The 18,238-nt window shown below is 47.3% G+C and overlaps 1 protein-coding gene across 2 annotated transcripts in view; it reads left to right on the forward strand.

Annotated features, from left to right (window-relative positions):
* Positions 1–2,620: 2,620 nt before the first annotated feature.
* Positions 2,621–18,238, forward strand: part of NR4A3 (nuclear receptor subfamily 4, group A, member 3) — a 43,701-nt gene continuing 28,083 nt past the window's right edge. Inside the window, exons 1-6 of one of the 2 annotated variants that reach the window (XM_006863152.1) lie at positions 2,621–3,183; positions 6,330–6,503; positions 7,317–7,388; positions 8,569–9,527; positions 12,858–12,987; positions 13,448–13,620. In XM_006863152.1, coding sequence (XP_006863214.1) covers positions 8,571–9,527; positions 12,858–12,987; positions 13,448–13,620 — 1,260 coding nt within the window. In that variant the 5' untranslated portion in view covers positions 2,621–3,183; positions 6,330–6,503; positions 7,317–7,388; positions 8,569–8,570. The remainder of the gene's footprint in view (positions 3,184–6,329; positions 6,504–7,316; positions 7,389–8,568; positions 9,528–12,857; positions 12,988–13,447; positions 13,621–18,238) is intronic. The other variant, XM_006863151.1, reaches the window with a different exon arrangement.

An 18,238-nucleotide genomic window follows, 5' to 3' on the forward strand; every position in this document is an offset into this window, starting at 1 on the left:
CAGCATGGAAATAAAAAGTATTTTTAAACCTTCTCAGGGGTGAAGAGTTAGGCAAGAATACGTGGAAACTGTCAAATGCTTCTCTACACCCACCCACCAGATACCATCGCAGCCGGCGGGGGGAGTCTCCCTCTCCTTGCCTGACAGCTTCACAGTCTTTGAGGTCTGGAGCTGCTGATCACACTGGCCCGTCATGGTATTTTCAGTTAACAAAGCAGTTACTCAACAGGGGAAAAAGCCACAAAGGAGCAGCAGCAGCAGCTGCCGCTGCACCCGTGATGCAAGTGCAGGATGAGCCCTGGGCCGCCACCGCCGACTCGGCTCCTCCGTGACGTCCGGGAGGGGTATCCCCGGCTCTCAGGAAGTGGCGACCGGGGGCGGGTCCGCCCCCACGCGACTCCCGGCCGTCCGGGCAGCCGAGCGGCAGGGCAGCCGGGCCAGCCTGCGGGCGGGGATCACCGCCCAACGCACACTCACACGCACAGCCCCGGGGCCGGGGGCCGCGCGCCCCGGGCCCTCGCCCGCCCACCCTAGCGGCGGACCCCTCGCCCGCGCCTCACTCCTCACTCACCGCAGCCCGCACTCGGGAAAGAGAAAGTCACCCCGCACCCCCCCTCTCTCCCCAGCTCACACTCACTCACCCCGACCCCCAGGGCCGACCCCAGCCTAACGTTGCAGGTCACCAGACCGGGCCGAGCCGAGTCCAAGATGGCGACTCCGCCCCCGCCCCTCCCGGCGGGGTCAGGGCGCCCCCTCACGCGGCGCGCTCGCGCCCGAGGCCCGACTAAAAATAGCCAAGCCCGACTATATTTGGTTCGGCCGGATCCCGGCGCGGCCGCGCGCCCGCCCCGCCCCGCGCTGCGCTGAATGGAGAAGGGGCGGGGGTGACTGAGGGGAACCTACTCTGCGATCTGCCGCGCGCGCCGGCGGCGCCGGGGCCAGGCCAACTGCCGAATTTAGTAACATCGCCTGCGTCAATCACGCGCCTCGCGTGCGTCAGCGCTGCGCGGCTCCAGGTCCTGCTCCCCCTTCTCCAGTCTTTGAATGGATACAAAGTAGGAGAGCGCCCTCCTTCTTTGCTGGACTGGATTGGGACCCGCGGCAAAGCAGAGGCTGCGTTCCTCTCCGCTGGGTCAACTTTTCGGAGCATCCTCCCAAGGTCTTCTCCACACTACCTCCAGTCTCAAGAGAAGGCGAAGAAACATATATATGTGGTGTAAATTTGTTTATACTTTTGTTTTCAAATTTCTGGTTCGAAGTTGATTCTTCTTCGATTCTGCAATGTGTGTTATTGACAATGGGATCCTCCCCCAACTCCGCCCCTCCTAAGCACACATACACACTTAAAAGATTGTGACAGGTCAGAGAAATAGTGTTGCATCTGGTTTAAGCGGACCATATGAAGACCTCGTCCGTATTATTTCATTCAAATATTTTCTCCTCCTCAGAAATACATTTCTAAAATAGATTGCTTTCACTTGGATGCAACCTTTGGACCTAGGAAATATTTTAACTCTGGTGAATTTTTGTTTTTGTTTTCAGCAAAAATCACACTCAAACACATCATTTCCAGGAAGAAATTGCTCCCCCTCACACAGCCGTCCAGGCTTTCAGCACACCATTTCGTGACAAATGTGTCTCAGGAGACTAGAGCAAAACCCCTAGCTAGGGATTGACGAATAAATCCTGTGGATTGATTTCGAAATGTTTAATTTGGGAGATAGGCGGGAGGCGTTTAAAGCCATCAAAAAGTGAAAGTATGAGCAATGAGTTCAGTTTCTAGTGGGACGATAATTTGCAACTGTAAGACCTACTCAGCTGTTTAGCACGTGTGTATATTTGTTTTATACACATTAAGTAGTTTCTTCTGCAGCGCTCGCGTGGGTGATGGATGTGCACTTCTTTGGGTTATATATTGTGTCCAGTTAGGGAACCCACATCGTAATGTACAGAAATAAAACTCTGGCCCTGCGTCCTTCCTCATCCCTAAGAGAAACATGCGCCCAGCAAATGATAGGAGTGGGAGAGGTAGCCCAGGACCAAAGGGACGTAAACAGTTTGAGAACCCAAGCAGGAGAAGAGGGCTGCTGCACCTTCGGGAGTCCGGGTTGGTGCCTGACTTCTGCATGGACTGCCAGGTCGCTCAGAGAAGCTGGCTGACAGAGTCTTCCCTTTCGGAAAAGCTGTCCTCTCCCTTACCCCCTAGCCCTGGCTTCCTGCCACCGGGCAGCCTCAGAGACGCGCCTGCAGCACTCCTCCAACTCTACTCCACCCGAGCCTGACAGCTGGGCGGTCCCGCCTGACCCGCGGGCGGGCCGCTGCACCCCTGCGCAGACGCGCGCAGAGGCGAGCTGCGCGGCTACGAAGGGGTTGGCAGAGCGGGTTCGAGATGCCCCCAGGCCCGGGCGGACCTTGTGAGCAGTTTCCATTGTGCCGGCGTGCGAATGGCCGGGGTACGGGGGCGCGCGCGCGCGCACACGCACTCACACACCCTCCCTAGCACACGCGGAACCGGCCGGGCCAGGGGAGGGAGGAGGAGGGTGACGTAGCGTCCCATGGCGTCACATTGACGTCTCGCATTCCAGGCACTCTATGGAGAGGCCGCTAGGGCTCCTGTGGCATAAATGACGTGCCGAGAGAACGAGCGAACGCGCAGCCGGGAGAGCGGAGTCTCCTGCCTCCCGCCCCCTACCCCTCCTGCTCCTGCTCCTCCTCCGCTCCCCATACACAGACACGCTCACAACCGCTCCCTCACTCTCACACACAGACACACGCGCGCTCACACGCTCCACACACACACACTCCACTCTCTCCCGCGCGCTCACACCCCTCTCTCCCCGAGCCCTCGCCAGTGCAGCGCCGCGCCGTAGCCGGACGCCCCTCCCGGGCTCACTTTGCAACGCTGACAGCGCCGGAGGTGGCCGTGGAGGTGGGAACTGCGGCGACATTCTCCCTATTGGTCGCGCCCAGAGCAAGGACGCCCGCGGAACCCTTCGGCCGCGCTCGCCCATGAGTCGGGACCGCACCATCTCCCGCCAGCCGCTCACAGCCCCAGGGAGCTGCTGGGCTTATACTCCGCAGTCTTTCCGGGACAGCAGCTGTGATTCCCCCTTCTCCCCAGTGCAGATTTTGGGGCAGCTCTCTAGAAATTCGCTCTAAAGACGGAATCGCCACAGCACTCAAGTACGTATGACATTCGTCTAGTTAATAAGGGGACTTGCTAAAAAGTTGGCGCGCTGGGAAGCATCGCTCCTGAAATTGACAACTTTGAGTATGGGGTTTTCCCCCATATCTCCCAGCTCCGGTTCTGCTGGCCTCGCGGCCCATGGGTTCAAATTTGAAACTTTTCCTCCGGAGCTGGGCCTTGGGGATCTTTGGAGCTCGTGGGATTCCTCCCCTGACCCGGAGAGGCGAAATGCCTCTAACAAAGAGGAGGACCGGGATTTGTGCAGTAGCAGCTCCAGCGATGCAATTCTGGGTATTTCGGCTCTAGTTGTCATGGTAATGATGCTCTGGGCTGCGGCGGCGGCGGCGGCGGCTGCTGCTGGGAGTTGCAGCTCCGGTGATAAACGGCAGTAATTTTCCTACCTTTTAAGTAGAATTGAAAATAGGGGATTTGGTGGATCTAAATTAGTGCGTCCAGTAGTGACTCTGGAGCTGGTAGACTGGTCTTGAGTGAAGGGTCTGAGCAACGGCGGTCGGAGTTTGTTTGCAGAGACGCACGAAGGATCCCGGGGAAGAGGGAGTAATTGTAGAAATCTGATTTATTGTATTGAAATGAGCCTGGGGCTCCGCCAGGCACGTCTGCCCCGTGTCCTCGGCTTGCCCGTTTACACTTTTTCCTTCCGAGGTAATCGGGTGTAATTGCTGACTCCGGTGCCCGGACACGCGTGGGGATCGTGTCCCTCCTCTACTGGCCTTGGTTTACTGTGAGAAAGGCATGTTTTCTCTTAACTGGCGCCTTTGGAGAAGTTCCTCAGAGTGTTTTACTCTTAGTAGAAATTAAAGTTGTCAATGGTGAAAGGAGAGTGAGTGGTCACGCGAGCGCAGCCAGCAGAGATTGCTTTCCAAAGGCGCCTCTAGAACCTGTTGGAGGCTTCTGGGCAGTCATAAGGGAGAAAGTACCTGTTTCTAGATTCCAGAGAACGTTCTTGGAGATTGCCTATTATTTCTGCTTCCATATTCTCCTGAGGGACATGCTGCAAGGAGTTTAGTGGTGAGAAATCCCAGGCTGTTTACCCAATCAATGCCTTAGGGTACCTGGAGAAGTGTCCATGGAGTCGTTTAATTATTTCATCGCGAATCCAACCCTGGATTTCCTTTTTCCCTACGACAGAGTAATATTAAATAGAACCCAGTTAGAGAAAGTAAAAGCCGCCCAACACGGCTAGTGGGTACAATGAATGAAGTTAGAGTTTCTGAGAGTTGGAACAAAATGCTAATAATATGACTATCAAAGACTCCTTAACCCACAGGAGCCTCTTTACCTTCTTCTCCCTCCCCCATCCACCCACCTACCCCCTCTTCTGCACTCGCAGAAATTCTCCCCGCGGTGTGTCTCCCGGGCCTTTTCTGAGAAATCTGTCTTTCCTTTTCTGTTTGTTGGTCCTCCATTCCTCCATCCCCCGCCCAACGTCCATCCCCGCCCCCCTGGGTTGGAAACTCCGCGGAGGAGCCGGGTCACAATGGTGCATTTCACGGTTTCCTCACCCAGAGGTGAATACGGGGGTGTTCCTTTCGTCTGCCCCCGTGAAAGAAAGGGGCTTTGACAGAGATAGTTACTTCTTCCTAATTTACAACCTCGAGGCTCTGTACTCCCGGCCTCGGCAGCCGTGAGCAGCTAAACGTGTTTCCAAGCGCGGAGGCTTTGCCTAGGTAACCGGCAGTTTAGGAGGTGGAGAAAGCTGGGAGGCGCTCGGTTTAGCACTGCGCAAGCAGCGCGCTCTCTCCAGCGCACCCTGGACGTTCGAGGGGCACCCATTCCTTGGGGAAGCGCGACTGTTGTCTGTCCGAATCCGAGGTCGTCCCCTGGAGAAAATCTACAGTTGTAACGCCGCCACCCAGGGCACGGGGGAGATGAGGGCACCTACAGGCGGGAGGGGGGGCAGTCCTGGAAGTCACCACCGAAGATGCCCCGAGGGCGGGAACCGCACACAGCAGCAGTGGAGAGGTTCGCTGGTACCTGCACTGGAGCTAGCAAACAGTTTCCGTCGGAGCGGCTAGGGCTGGGGTTGGGGTGGCAAGGGAATCCCTTTTTCCTGGCCGTCGAGAGGGTATAGGTGGCGCTTCGCGGGTCTAGGGGCTCGTGGCCGGACTTGTTCTTCATACAGACAAGCCCGGGGGCGCAAGGGCAGCAGGGAACGAAACTTACGCAACCCTAGAGGTCCACAAACCCCGGAGGTGTAGGCTTTTTTTGGTCCCACGTTTCTACTTCTCCACCAGTGAATCGGTCAGGGCAAAGGGGGCGCTACTGGCCAGAATTTGGGACAACCAGAGTCGTCCCCGAGGCCCACAGAGCGTCGCTTCCAAGTACAAAGTTTCCTTGCGGCTGTGCGTAGAGACGCTCGCCCGGGAGCGGCGCTCGGCGCGCTTCAGAATATGCCCCCTCAGGGCCGCGGAGCGGCCGGGAACCTCGAAACCGTCCATCATCGGGCTGCCACCGGCTGAGTGCCTGGGCCTCCCTCTGCCCGTTCCACCAGTCGCGAGTGCTGTGTGCCCGATCTCCTGTTTCCAGATCGGCCTTATTTCCATTGGCCCTTTTGTTTGCTTGACCCCTGGCCCCCGAAACTCGCGGCTAATAGAAACAAAGCTCCATTAGCATTTAGAATGAAAAGCTCTGACTTTCTTATCTCCTCGGGGCATTCATGCATTCGTTCTGGACCTCCTGCATTTCCTATGCAACGTGTAAATTTTGCATTTGAGTGGTGGGGCGGACGGAGTTGGAAAAGAGCTATTTTACGCTCTTGCACATCCACTGACCCCAAATTCAGGTGGAACTCGTTCCTCAAGTGTTCGCCCTTTCTTCGGTGTTCCTGTATTTGCGAGCGTTGAAGCAATTTTGAGACCACATAATCCATTCCTGGGTGGACTACTAGCTGCATATTTTTTTAGCCACGGCCCGGGTGCCACAAAACGGCCTTGAACGAAGTGAACGCAGACATTTTTCTGTGTGTTATGCTTTTTGCCTTGGGGAACAGTTCCCCATAAGCACTGCCTTCTTTTCTAAAGGCCTCCTCCAACTCCCCCCCACCCCAATTGTGCCCACTCCAGGCCGAGGTGGCCTAACCAGGTCTCACTGTGACCTCTGCCCCCTTTACCGGTGCCCGCAGAGCTCACGGTGAAAGAGAGCAGCCCGGCGAGTCCGGGTCCTGAGGCTGGACTCTCAGCGGATCCAGGCAGCACAGCTGCCACACCACCTCGCCGGACATCCCCACCTCCTGGACCCTCAACCTCTGCTGGAAAGACCTCCAGCCCCACCATTCAGCGCGCAAGATACCCTCCAGGTAGGTCTGAATGTATGACCGGTCTTCCTCCTGGGCTGGGAGTGGTGAGCTGGGAAGCCAGACACCCAAAGGCCAGACTGGTTGGTTGGCCCAGCTCCGGGAGAGTGACTGCGCCACGAATTTCACAGAACAGGTGGCTTCCTCACATGCAGCTCCTCTGCGTACCACACCCTGTTGTTCCCGAATGGAGCAGGCGACTCAATTAAGGGTTGCATTTTTTTAAAAATTCTGAAAAATTACGAATAAACTAAAAGATTTGTGTCCTGCTAAGGCACACTTTATGTATTCCCTTTTAACATCTTTACATATCCAATATGCTTTTAAGAGTCGTGGAGTCACTTGGAGCATAATTATTTGGGCACAGGATCGTTGAAGTTCAAAGAGAAAGAAAGAAAGCATTTGAACTGAAAACCAAGAAGTAAATTTGAGTTTGGCAAACAAAAGGGTTGCAGGTTTGGCTTGTGCCACCTACTCACACATTTACTAAAGATGCCTGTGTAGGCATCAGAGAGACACTGATCAATAGAACAAAGTCACAACATGCTCATCTTCTAACTGGAACCCTAGAACAACACAAAGAGCAGTAAATAGGGATTGGCAGGAAAGAACGGCAGAAAAGACTAATGGAGAAAGCCTAGCAGTACCAAAGAAAGAGAGAAGGGAACTAGATGAAAGACCAGCCCATGATCATTTCATCCCAGCAACCAAGCAGCGAGATGAGCAACCCTTTAACCTTAAAATAGTGAGTGTCATTTTAAGGCCCTGCTTTTAAGGCTTGAATTGGCCTTTCTTCACCACTCCTTCTTCCAACAGGCCCTCATCACCTTTTTTCCAGTCAAGATTTCATCCCATACAGGCATGACTCAATCAGGTTTGGAAATGTGGGTAAGAGAAAGATGTCAAAGGAAATGTGAACACTCACTTCTCTATTAGTCACACCTTTTACACCAAAGGCACCAAAGAAATGTTAGCACCTGCTTTTCCTTTGTCTCAGAAAAACCAACCACCAAAAACTTCCCATTTTACCACTTATATTTAGCCATAAAGAAAGGCAAATAATTAGATAAATCATCTATTGGATCCAGTAATGCCCAAGACCTTCTCACCCAGACCAACCTCAACCTCTCCAAACAATAGTAAGTACCCTCCATACCAGGTCTGCACAGTCAAACTGACAAAGAAACCAAACCTATTCAGAAACTGCTTTCTTCTGTTCTTCTCTTGTAATAAAATATGTAGATGAATAACTCATCTATTATGATAGCTATAAACTGTTGTCATAAATAAACACTGAAATGTTTATTACTCAGAATTAGAAGAAGAAAAATATATATTTGTAGATAGATAGATGATAGATAGATAGATAGATAGATAGATAGATAGATAGATAGATAGATAGATAGATAGATAGATAGAAGGCAGAGTAGATCTAATGGACATTTCATTAAGCTGATCTTTTTCTTAGCAGGTGGTACAAATAGCCCCAGCCCATTTCCTGGACCTATTCTCCCACCTCACCACCCAGAAGTTATCAAGGGTCTGGGGTGGGATTCACTTTGTACAGGTTACCAGTCTTGTTCATAGAGGAGAGGTGGGAAAAGTCAACCATAGCTTATGTGGATATTCTCCACTGCCACTGTAAAATGTTATACTGTCACCACATTGTTGTTGTTAAGTGCCGTTCAAACCGACCCTGTGGTTCAAACTGACCTTGCTTGCAGTCCAGCAAATTAACAAACGGACAGGCAGTCCAGCAAATTAACCGGCCACTTATTTTTTCTTTTTTTAGTAATTCAAAAGTTTACAAATCTATGTGTGTGGCTTAGAGGACCAATAGCCTCTTGCTCTCCAAACCCCCCCCACCCACCCACCCAAGATAAGCCAACAGGGCATTCACTAGCTTTTTCTTTGTTCTCCAACTTGTAGCTGGAATTACGCCAATTACTTTATAGGACTCAAAGTCACTCCCCCTCCCACCCCCAAATTAGAGAGCAATGGGTGCAATGCTATTAGCTAAGAAACAATACTGATTGCTTCTGAATGACCTTTTCCGCTGTCGCTGCAGATATGCCCTGTGTGCAAGCCCAGTATAGCCCTTCACCTCCAGGTTCCAGTTATGCAGCGCAAACCTACAGCTCGGAGTACACCACCGAGATCATGAACCCCGATTACACCAAGCTGACCATGGACCTCGGCAGCACGGAGATCACAGCCACTGCCACCACGTCCCTGCCCAGCTTCAGTACCTTCATGGAGGGCTACTCGACGAGCAGCTACGAACTTAAGCCCTCCTGCGTGTACCAAATGCAGCCCTCTGGGCCGCGGCCCTTGATCAAGATGGAGGAGGGCCGAGCGCACGGCTACCACCATCACCACCACCATCACCACCATCACCACCATCACCAGCAGCAGCAGCAGCCCTCCATTCCACCCCCCTCCGGCCCGGAGGACGAGATGCTGCCCAGCACCTCCATGTACTTCAAGCAGTCCCCGCCGTCCACCCCCAGCACACCGGGCTTCCCTCCGCAGGCGGGGGCGCTGTGGGACGACGCGCTGCCGTCTGCGCAGGGCTGCATCGCACCGGGCCCACTGCTGGACCCGCCGATGAAGGCAGTACCCACCGTGGCGGGCGCGCGCTTCCCGCTCTTCCACTTCAAACCCTCGCCGCCGCACCCGCCTGCACCTAGCCCGGCAGGCGGCCACCATCTCGGCTACGACCCGACGGCTGCCGCCGCGCTCAGCCTGCCGCTGAGCACCGCCGCCGCGGGTACCCAGGCCGCTGGGCTGGAAGGCCACCCGTACGGGCTGCCGCTGGCCAAGAGGGCTACCGCGCTGGCCTTCCCGCCGCTCAGCCTAACCGCCTCCCCTGCGGCGTCCAGCTTGCTAGGGGAGAGCCCTAGCCTGCCGTCCCCGTCCAACAGGAGCTCCTCGTCCGGCGAAGGGACGTGCGCCGTGTGTGGGGACAACGCCGCTTGCCAGCATTATGGTGTGCGCACCTGTGAGGGCTGCAAGGGCTTCTTCAAGGTGAGCGGGCCTCCTCCTGGCCGCCCTCAACGATACCCCCCCTAACCCCCCAGGAGGGAGCTCCTTGGTGACTGACTGTAAGGGTGATCTTTACCCTTCCCAGTATGACAGGTGTCGTTGTGAAACTGTGCATTGCTGTAGCCATTCCTAGCCCCTTCCTGCCTATTTTCTCAGCGATGAACATCTTTCAGCAGATTCTATGATCTCAAAAGTACAAAAATCTATGTGACCTAACGAGGGATAGATTCTGTGTGCCAGGCGCTGGACATTCACATTTCATTTAATCCTCACACTAAGAGCTGCTCCAGAATTGGACAGATCCAGGATTGAATGTTGGCCTCTCATGAGCTATTTTTATTAACAGTGTCTTGAAGATTTTAAATATCCTTGTTTTAGAGATGAGGATTGGAAGTTCAGAGAGGTTATCCAACTGGCCCAGGACAAACACTCAGGGTATGAGATGGAGGCAGGATGCCAACACCTGCCACTCACCAGCTGCAGAATAGACAACTAGCCAGATGCAGTTTGGATCAGCTCTGGCCATCGAGGGTGGAAGTTGGGATCTTACCAATCCATTCTTTCCTCTAGAAACCCTTCCGATCTCTGTGCCATATACAACATCAAGTGTAAACTTTGTTCATTATCTCATAATTCCAGAGACCTATTAGACAGGTGGGAGGGTCTTAAGTGTCACTCGTATTTTACCCATGAGGACACTGAAGCTGACAGTAGTGAGGACCCATGTGTTGGGTTATATAAACAATGGTTTAAGGTTAGTATGAGACAATTCCAGCTGGTTCCATCACTCAAGGAAGAAAAATCTTGTTCTCTTCCTGCTCTTCATTTTGCTGTTGACTCTTGAATTTCTTCAGACACTTAATTCTGTACCACTCTCCTCAATCCCATCATCACAGGTATTTGCAAGGCCACAGATGGTCTTCCACTCACAGCCACGCCCTGGTCCAGTGCAAGACCAGGGGAATGATATGGGAAAGTGGGTTAGTGAATGAGTAACAGGATTTGTGAGGCAAATAAGATGTATTTGGGAGCATGCTGGAATTAGAAGACAAAAATCAGAGTCCTAGATTTGCCACCTACCAGCTGTATGACTTTGGCAATGACACTTCTTTCTAGGCCTCAGTTTCCTTATAAGTGAATAAAATGTGCCTCAGAGGACTGTATTAAGTGAGATAATACATATAATCAAAATCCTTATGATCCTTAAAGGGTTGTAAAAGTAACAGTTCGTTGTTAAATGAAAACTACAAAATACTTGTCAAATTCCACTATTTGCAAGTGGGTGTACTAATATATGACGCTTATTTTTGATCTGGGAATAGGAATCATGTGATTAAATAAATCCTTCAAATAAATGAGAAAATGCTTATAGAAAGCTGCTATATGTCAGGTGCCAAACATGTATGCAGGGTCATGTTGCTTTAAATCTAGCCTTTCCCGCTCTCCCCCCCCCCCCTTTTCTTACCTACCAAAGTTTTACCTAGAGAACTACTTTTAAGTAACTGCATTCTTTCAGCAGATTTGATTTTCACAACATTCCGGTGGAAATGCTGAATGGCAGTGAAATGGCAATGCTGAAATAGCAGCAGAAAGGGGGAATAGAAAACAAACAAGAGAAGCATAAATCACCCAGAAATATAATCATGCCGGAATAATTGACAGTTGACCAAAATGCAGGCGTGGTAATACAACCTGAGTCAAGAAATGTCAATGAAGTGTTCCCCAACAGCTTCCCTGTCTGCAGCTCTCCTTGAAAACAAATCTATACTTGAAAGGGAGGGGCTGGACTGGGGGAGAACTACCCCACAGATCTGTTAATTAAGGGAACAGGAGTAGGTTTTACCCAGTGGCTTTCTACCATTAAATTGAATTCTTTAAAAATGTGACATGTAGTGCAGTTAATGATGGGAATTCAGGGATTGAACAGTAACGATCTCTCCTTGCCCTTAAACAGGACAGCAGACACATACAAATATGGTAAAGGTTTCCGGTTGCTGAGAAAGTATATACCTGAAACAGAGTCCCCACCAGTACTCACATTGGTATATAATCTCAAGGATGATAGAAAAAATAAAAGCGTTCTAGAAATGACTGCATGCTCGATGAAAGAGAGCTTCATTCAGCAGATGCACACTTCTTAGCATTACAGGCTGTTACAATTTAAATGCTTCTGGAAATTCAGAAGTATGGTTTGTGTTTTGGAATTTTGGATTTTAAACTAATAGGAGAAATGTATCATTATGCTTGTAAGTTTCTTTATGTTTTATGGAAGCTATTTACGAACTATTCTCTAAAATGAAATTCAAAGGTAACAGGATGCAAACTGATATGTCAGGTTAAAGATGATCGAAAGTAGAGAAAGAGTTCAAAGTAAATACGGAATTTTGGATACAGATCTCAAAACCCAAATTATCTGGATTTCTTTCTTTTCTTTTCTTTCTTTTTTATGAGGCCCAGATTTAGGCTTGCCAAATAATTACCAACTTTCTGCTCTATTTAGAGTTCTATAGACCCAGGTAATTTCTGAACAGCTTGGACATCTGTGGCAATAGTTATCTCAGAAATGACCTACTAATGGGATTTTTCACTGAAAATATATGACTGTCATATTTCCTTCTCTCTCTCTCTCTCTTTTGTTTTTTAGTTTTGCTTTGCTTTCCTTGGACATGATGATGGGTTTAGTATCAAATTTAAAATTTGGCTTTCAAAGTCAGAAATGACCAGTTTAACATGTCTTTTAAAGAGAAAACATATTACACCAGTTGACAGACTGATTAAATGAATTTTTTATTTTTGCATTATTTTCTATGTGATTTAACTAGACAAGTCCTGGTTTTGCTTTTTATGATTTCATCTCTATTGGGTGACAAAGCCAGTTACTATGCTATTTGACTTATGATATGATAGCAAATAAAGTACATCCCACATCATTTTGATTTTATTTTAATAAGGTCAGCAATAATCAGGGGAGTGGAACAAGTAGGAAATTGTTCCCAAAGGGATATTAAAAGTAGAGATAATCTAATCCTCTAAGGTATGATACATTGACCTGGTAATTTCAGATATGATTTTATCATTCAGAGTTGGGTGTCTCCTGAGACTTGCTTCAGAACAATCTGAGATGATTTTCATTGTCAGCAGCTAACACTAATAAAATTGTTTTTCCTGCAGGCTAGCGTGTTAGGAAATTAAATTTATCTAATTATACGAATTGCACTGTCGCTTTTCCCATTGTAATTAAAATACATCTTGTCAGGTCCTACCTCTTTCCAGAAACTATTACTTGACTATCTCTGTATTGTATTTTCTCAGAGAACGGTGCAGAAAAATGCAAAATATGTTTGTCTGGCAAACAAAAACTGTCCAGTAGACAAGAGACGTCGAAACCGATGTCAGTACTGTCGATTTCAGAAGTGTCTCAGTGTTGGAATGGTTAAAGAAGGTAAGGTTATAATGTTTTCTATCCAGAATGCTTGCACCCATTCTCACATAGCATGGGGGAGAAATTACATTTATATCAGAATGTATTTTCCTATTTCCTCTGTCTCCCTCCAACATTTTATTTTTATGCTATATATATTTGCATTTAAAAATAAGTGCAAACAACTGATTCTAATCTTTCCAAATCAATAAAGAGCTTTTGTATATACACATGTAATCTACTTAGCATGTAGACTACATACGTGTTCTTCTTAGGACTAATTCATTACCAAATGTAAGTATGAGGTGATTTTTAGGCTACTTGTTTTAGAACTCATTAAATCGTTGTATAAATATTATTCAAAACTTACTGCCACTTTTACATGGTTGGTCCACCTGTAATGTGTTTGACTCCTTATTATGATCTATGGCTATTCATGGACCTCTCTGAAGATTTCTTCCTTTCTTTCTCTCGGCATCAGTTGTCCGGACAGATAGTTTAAAAGGGAGGAGAGGTCGGCTGCCTTCCAAACCAAAGAGCCCGTTACAGCAGGAACCTTCTCAGCCCTCTCCACCTTCTCCTCCGATCTGTATGCTGAATGCCCTTGTCCGAGCTTTAACAGACTCCACACCCAGAGATCTTGATTACTCCAGAGTAAGTTTTGTGATGTCCTGCTTTCAAATGAATGATCAGGAGCTCTCTCTGTTCCTGATATTAGTACTGTCTACTGTTTCAATGACTGTGCCTGGCACTGTTCTAGGCAGTTCTTGTACCTCTTCTGTATTTCTCTTCATTAGGCAATTCAGTACATCCATTGCACCAAATAAATTTTTGCTTTATTGGATCTCTGCATGTACTAATAAGTGGCCCCTGACAGTGTGGCACCTGTCAGATTCATTATTACAGGATTCCTGGTGGTTGTGCCAGGAAGATCTGCACAGGTGAATTCTAATTTGTAAATTTCTTTCCTGGCCTAGACATGGTGTGTGTGTTTGTTCGTTTCATACAGTGTTGAACCTTGAGCAACTTGCCCAATTGCACTGGCATTTATTGACTTGCTGCTTATTCCAAGGGATTAGACCATTGATGGAGAGGAGCGAGCGCTGCTGGCCTTGACATCAGGAGGCACAGGAGGCCTGGAATGGCATGCCATTCCTGCTGCTTCCTGACTGTCACCTGCCTCCTGCCCTCGGCTCCCTTACTTCAACAGTACAGATGATTGCAATGTTTAACCCCAGAGGGGTTACCAACATCAGCCAAACAAGAATGGTGGTTGTGACAATGTTTTGAAAACTATAAAGGGTTACTGGTATTGTTATTTAAGCCAGCCAAAACAGCATTTTATTTCATATGGGATATTTTTTAATCTCATCAGTTTGAACTCTGTAAATTCCCAAGAATTGGCTATCACATGGAATTGCTATGAGAAAGGATTTTCTGAGCAAATGTATAAACATTGTTGCTGTTCTGTGTCATCAAGTTGATTCTGACTCATAACGACCCCATGTGACAAAATAGAACTGACCCATAAGGGTTTCTTGGCTGTGGCCTTTATGAATGTAGATTGCCAGGATGTTCTCCCAAAAAGCCACTGGGTGGGTTCAAACTGCCAACCTTTCAGTTAGCAGCTGAGTGCTTAACAGTTGTACCATCAGGGCTCCTTGTATAACTTTAATATAAAGCAATTTTTGAAAGGCTGTAGGAAAGTGAACTTCTAGTTAAACAAGGTCTTGGTCAAAGAAAGCAGTGAAAAGCAAGAAGATCACAGTTAATGAACAATTTCTACAAGCTAACCAAGATGCTTGGCACTGTCGTACATATTGCCTTATTTTAGCTTTTCAGCAACCATGAACTGTAGAAATAGTTCTCACCTCTTCAGCATCAGAATACGTTGAAACAGTTTGCACACAAATGAGAGGGTGTCAAGTTGGTAGATCTTTAATTTGGCAACTACCAGGTTGCTCCCCTGGGTAGTTGCCAAATAGGTAAAGAGTGTATCTGCTGAGCATGTCTCTGAGATGTGCCCACGTTTTAGGTTGCAATGTTGACAGAAACAAAAGAATGATTGATATGTTCCCATGAGCCTTTTCTCTAATTAACCCCTTCATTACGTAGCTCCTTCCTGATCACAGCATTTCATGTGACAAGTACAGTAGATCCTTAGCACCAAAGGATGAGGACTCTTATTCTGATTACAAGTTGCCTCTCTTAACTAAAGTTAAATTTCAAATAATAGTATAACAAAATAATGCTGTGGTTGAGAACTTGTTGTTGTTGTTAGGGCCATCGAGTCGCTTCCGACTCCTAACGACCCTGCATAGGTTTTCTGAGGAGCAGCTGGTGGGCTTGAACTGCTGACCTTGTAGCTCAAACTGACCTTGCGGTCCATCACATTATCCTGTAGCACCACACCAGGACTCTGGTTAAGGGTTTAGGTGTTTGATATCATGCAGTCCTAGATTAAGATAATCAGTCCCAACATCATCATTCATTAGCTCAGTGACCTTAAGCAAGTGATTAGAACCCTCTTAATGCTTCTGTTGCCTTATCTCTGGTCTTAGGGTAATAGTAATACCACCAATGGACTTACCGCCTGGGGTTGTTTGTGAAGACTAGATATGATGCTTGTTAAAATGTTAGCACAGTGTTCTGTACATTATCTCTTTGACCAAACTTTGCTGCTCTGCTATTTGTTGAGTATACTACTGAATACTCACACTACTCATACCTGACACTGTGCGGCAGCACCACTGAGGTCAGGATTATGAAACCTGCTTCACAGGTGAAATTTAAACTCAGAGAGGCTGAAGGACTGGCATCCGAATGTCATACATCTCATATGCATCTTCAGTGAGATTAGATGCCAAGAGCTCTGGTAGTATAGTGGTTACGAGTTAGGTTGCTAATTTCACGGAGAGCAGTTCGAAACTACCAGCTGTTCCGTGGGAGAAAGATGAGGCGTTCTGCTCCCGTAAAGATTTGCAGCCTCGGAAACCCTGTACAGGGTCGCTATGGGTCGGAACCAACTCGACGGCACATAACAACAACAGCATTGTTGTTGTTAAATCAGTTCCAACTCATAGTGACCCTGTATAGGGTTTCCAAGAAACACTTGTTGAGTTTGAACTACCTACCTTATGGTTAGTAGCCCAGTGCTTAACCTACAGCTCCACACCACGATTCCAGATGTCAAGAGTATTGGACCCCAAAGTCTGTGCTAAATGTACAGCTTCACTGCCTCTTGGTTTTCAGTGAGAGAGGATGCTAGAAAAGCCTTCAGGAATAAAAACTCCTCCCGGAGGTACCCTGGCTTCCACTTAGGCAGTTTGTGTGACTTAATAATGCTTCTCTGGACTGCCTACGCTAAAGCTACAGCCCAGACCCAGACCTTGTTCCAGGACACTCGAAATTACTATTAATGGTCAACAATCCAGAGACTTTAGGCCCCCAAAGTGACTTTTGGGCCCCAAAGTATCCAATTATTGCTCTATGGCCTAATTAGTTATTTCGTGGCAAACCTTCCCCCAGCACTTGTTCCAACTGGGAGCTGTCTCCACAGTGAAAAATTGATCCAGTATGTTTGCTTGCCTCTGCACCGCTCAGTCTGTTAGACTAGAGTCATCATCCTCATCAACAAACATTTATCCAATTTAATTGTTAGCTTTGTCCAAAGCTGCAGATTGACCATGCCAGCGTCTGGATCACACTGATGCTACCTTGGGGACCTTGCTCAATAGTTATTTTAACTGCATTGTTTTGGAAGCAGGTTGAACCTCATAACTTAGATTCTCCTGCTTCTATATAGTTTTACAAAATTATCAAAAATTGGACCAAAATCAATTAAATTAAAAGACTTTTTGAAAAATACAGTAAGTTTTCATCAAAAACTTGGATGAAGACATCGAAGACATACTAATCACATTTGCAGATGACAGAAAGCTGGGAGGGATCGCTAATATGATGGATGTCAGTATCAACATTCAAAATGAATTTCGACAGGTTGGAACAGGATGGGCTGAAACCATCATGATGAAAGTTAACAAGAATAAATGTGAAACTCAACATTTAGAATTTAGGAAAAATGGGAGAGCCTTGGCTTGTCAGTGGTACATGTTAAAAAGATCTGGGGAATTTATTCCATAGATGCTTAATAGGAACCAACCAAGTATTTGTGTGGTAGAAGGAAGGGATGCTTAATAGCCTTAGGATGAAATGTGGAAACCAGAACCAACTTGCTGTTGAACTCACAGGCTTTGAGTTCAGCTTCAAGGTGAGATTTAAGAGGGACACAGTGTTTCTAGAAACTTGTAAAGGATAGAAAGATATAAACAGAAGGAGAGAAGACTCAGGGAGACTAGGTTACTCTTGGAATTTCTGATGGGCTTCCCTGGGGCAGAGGGCTGTTGCTCTTAAGGACAGATTTAGTGGAACCTGGAGTGAGGTGCCTTCCAACTCATGCTGAGGATCAACATAAGAAGTAATAAAGGAGAACACGTAACAGGATTCCTTACAAGGAGTCAGCTTATTTTGGATAATGTTAAGTGCCTTCAAACACTTAAGATTTTATGATTCTGAAGATCACATTATTAATCCTAAATATTAGTGATTATATATAAATATAATAAACATGAGTTCTTAAGTAACTTGTTATTTAACCAGACTGAACTTAATATTATCTTTCTTAAATATGTGAATGGATTACTTGAATGCCTGCTTTGAGCCAAGCATCTTCACTTAAATTTTTACATAATTTCATTTAAACCTCCCTCATCTTTGTGTGGGATTATTTATGATTTTAGCAATTATTTTAAGAATGTCATTCATTAAAATCCAGTTTTCATAACACCTTCCTCCTTAAATTTTCTAATCCAAACCTCATATTTTCAGAGCAACAAATTAAGATTTTAAAGAGGTTATGTGGCTTGCCTAAGGTCAGTGGCATAGTGAGGTCTGGACCCGAATCTCATCACTCAAGATAATGTCTCTAATTCAAATACTGTCACTGCTACTGAATGGCAAGTTAGTATATATATTTTTTTAATGAAGGCTTTATTTTTTTAATGAAAGCTTTATTCTATTTTAAAAATTACAGTAATAATATATACCCATTGATTTGATTTAGAAATGAGTAAAGTAAAACAAAAAACTATGACTCGTCTTCATTTAACAACCAATTGCCATCAAGTCCTTCCCAACTCTTGGTGTCCCCTGTGTCAGAGTAGACCTGTGCTCCTTATGACTTTCAGTGGCTGCTTTTTGGAGAAGTAGATTA

This window comes from Chrysochloris asiatica, unplaced genomic scaffold (assembly GCF_000296735.1).
Source record: "Chrysochloris asiatica unplaced genomic scaffold, ChrAsi1.0 scaffold00053, whole genome shotgun sequence".
Classification (NCBI taxonomy): domain Eukaryota; kingdom Metazoa; phylum Chordata; class Mammalia; order Afrosoricida; family Chrysochloridae; genus Chrysochloris; species Chrysochloris asiatica.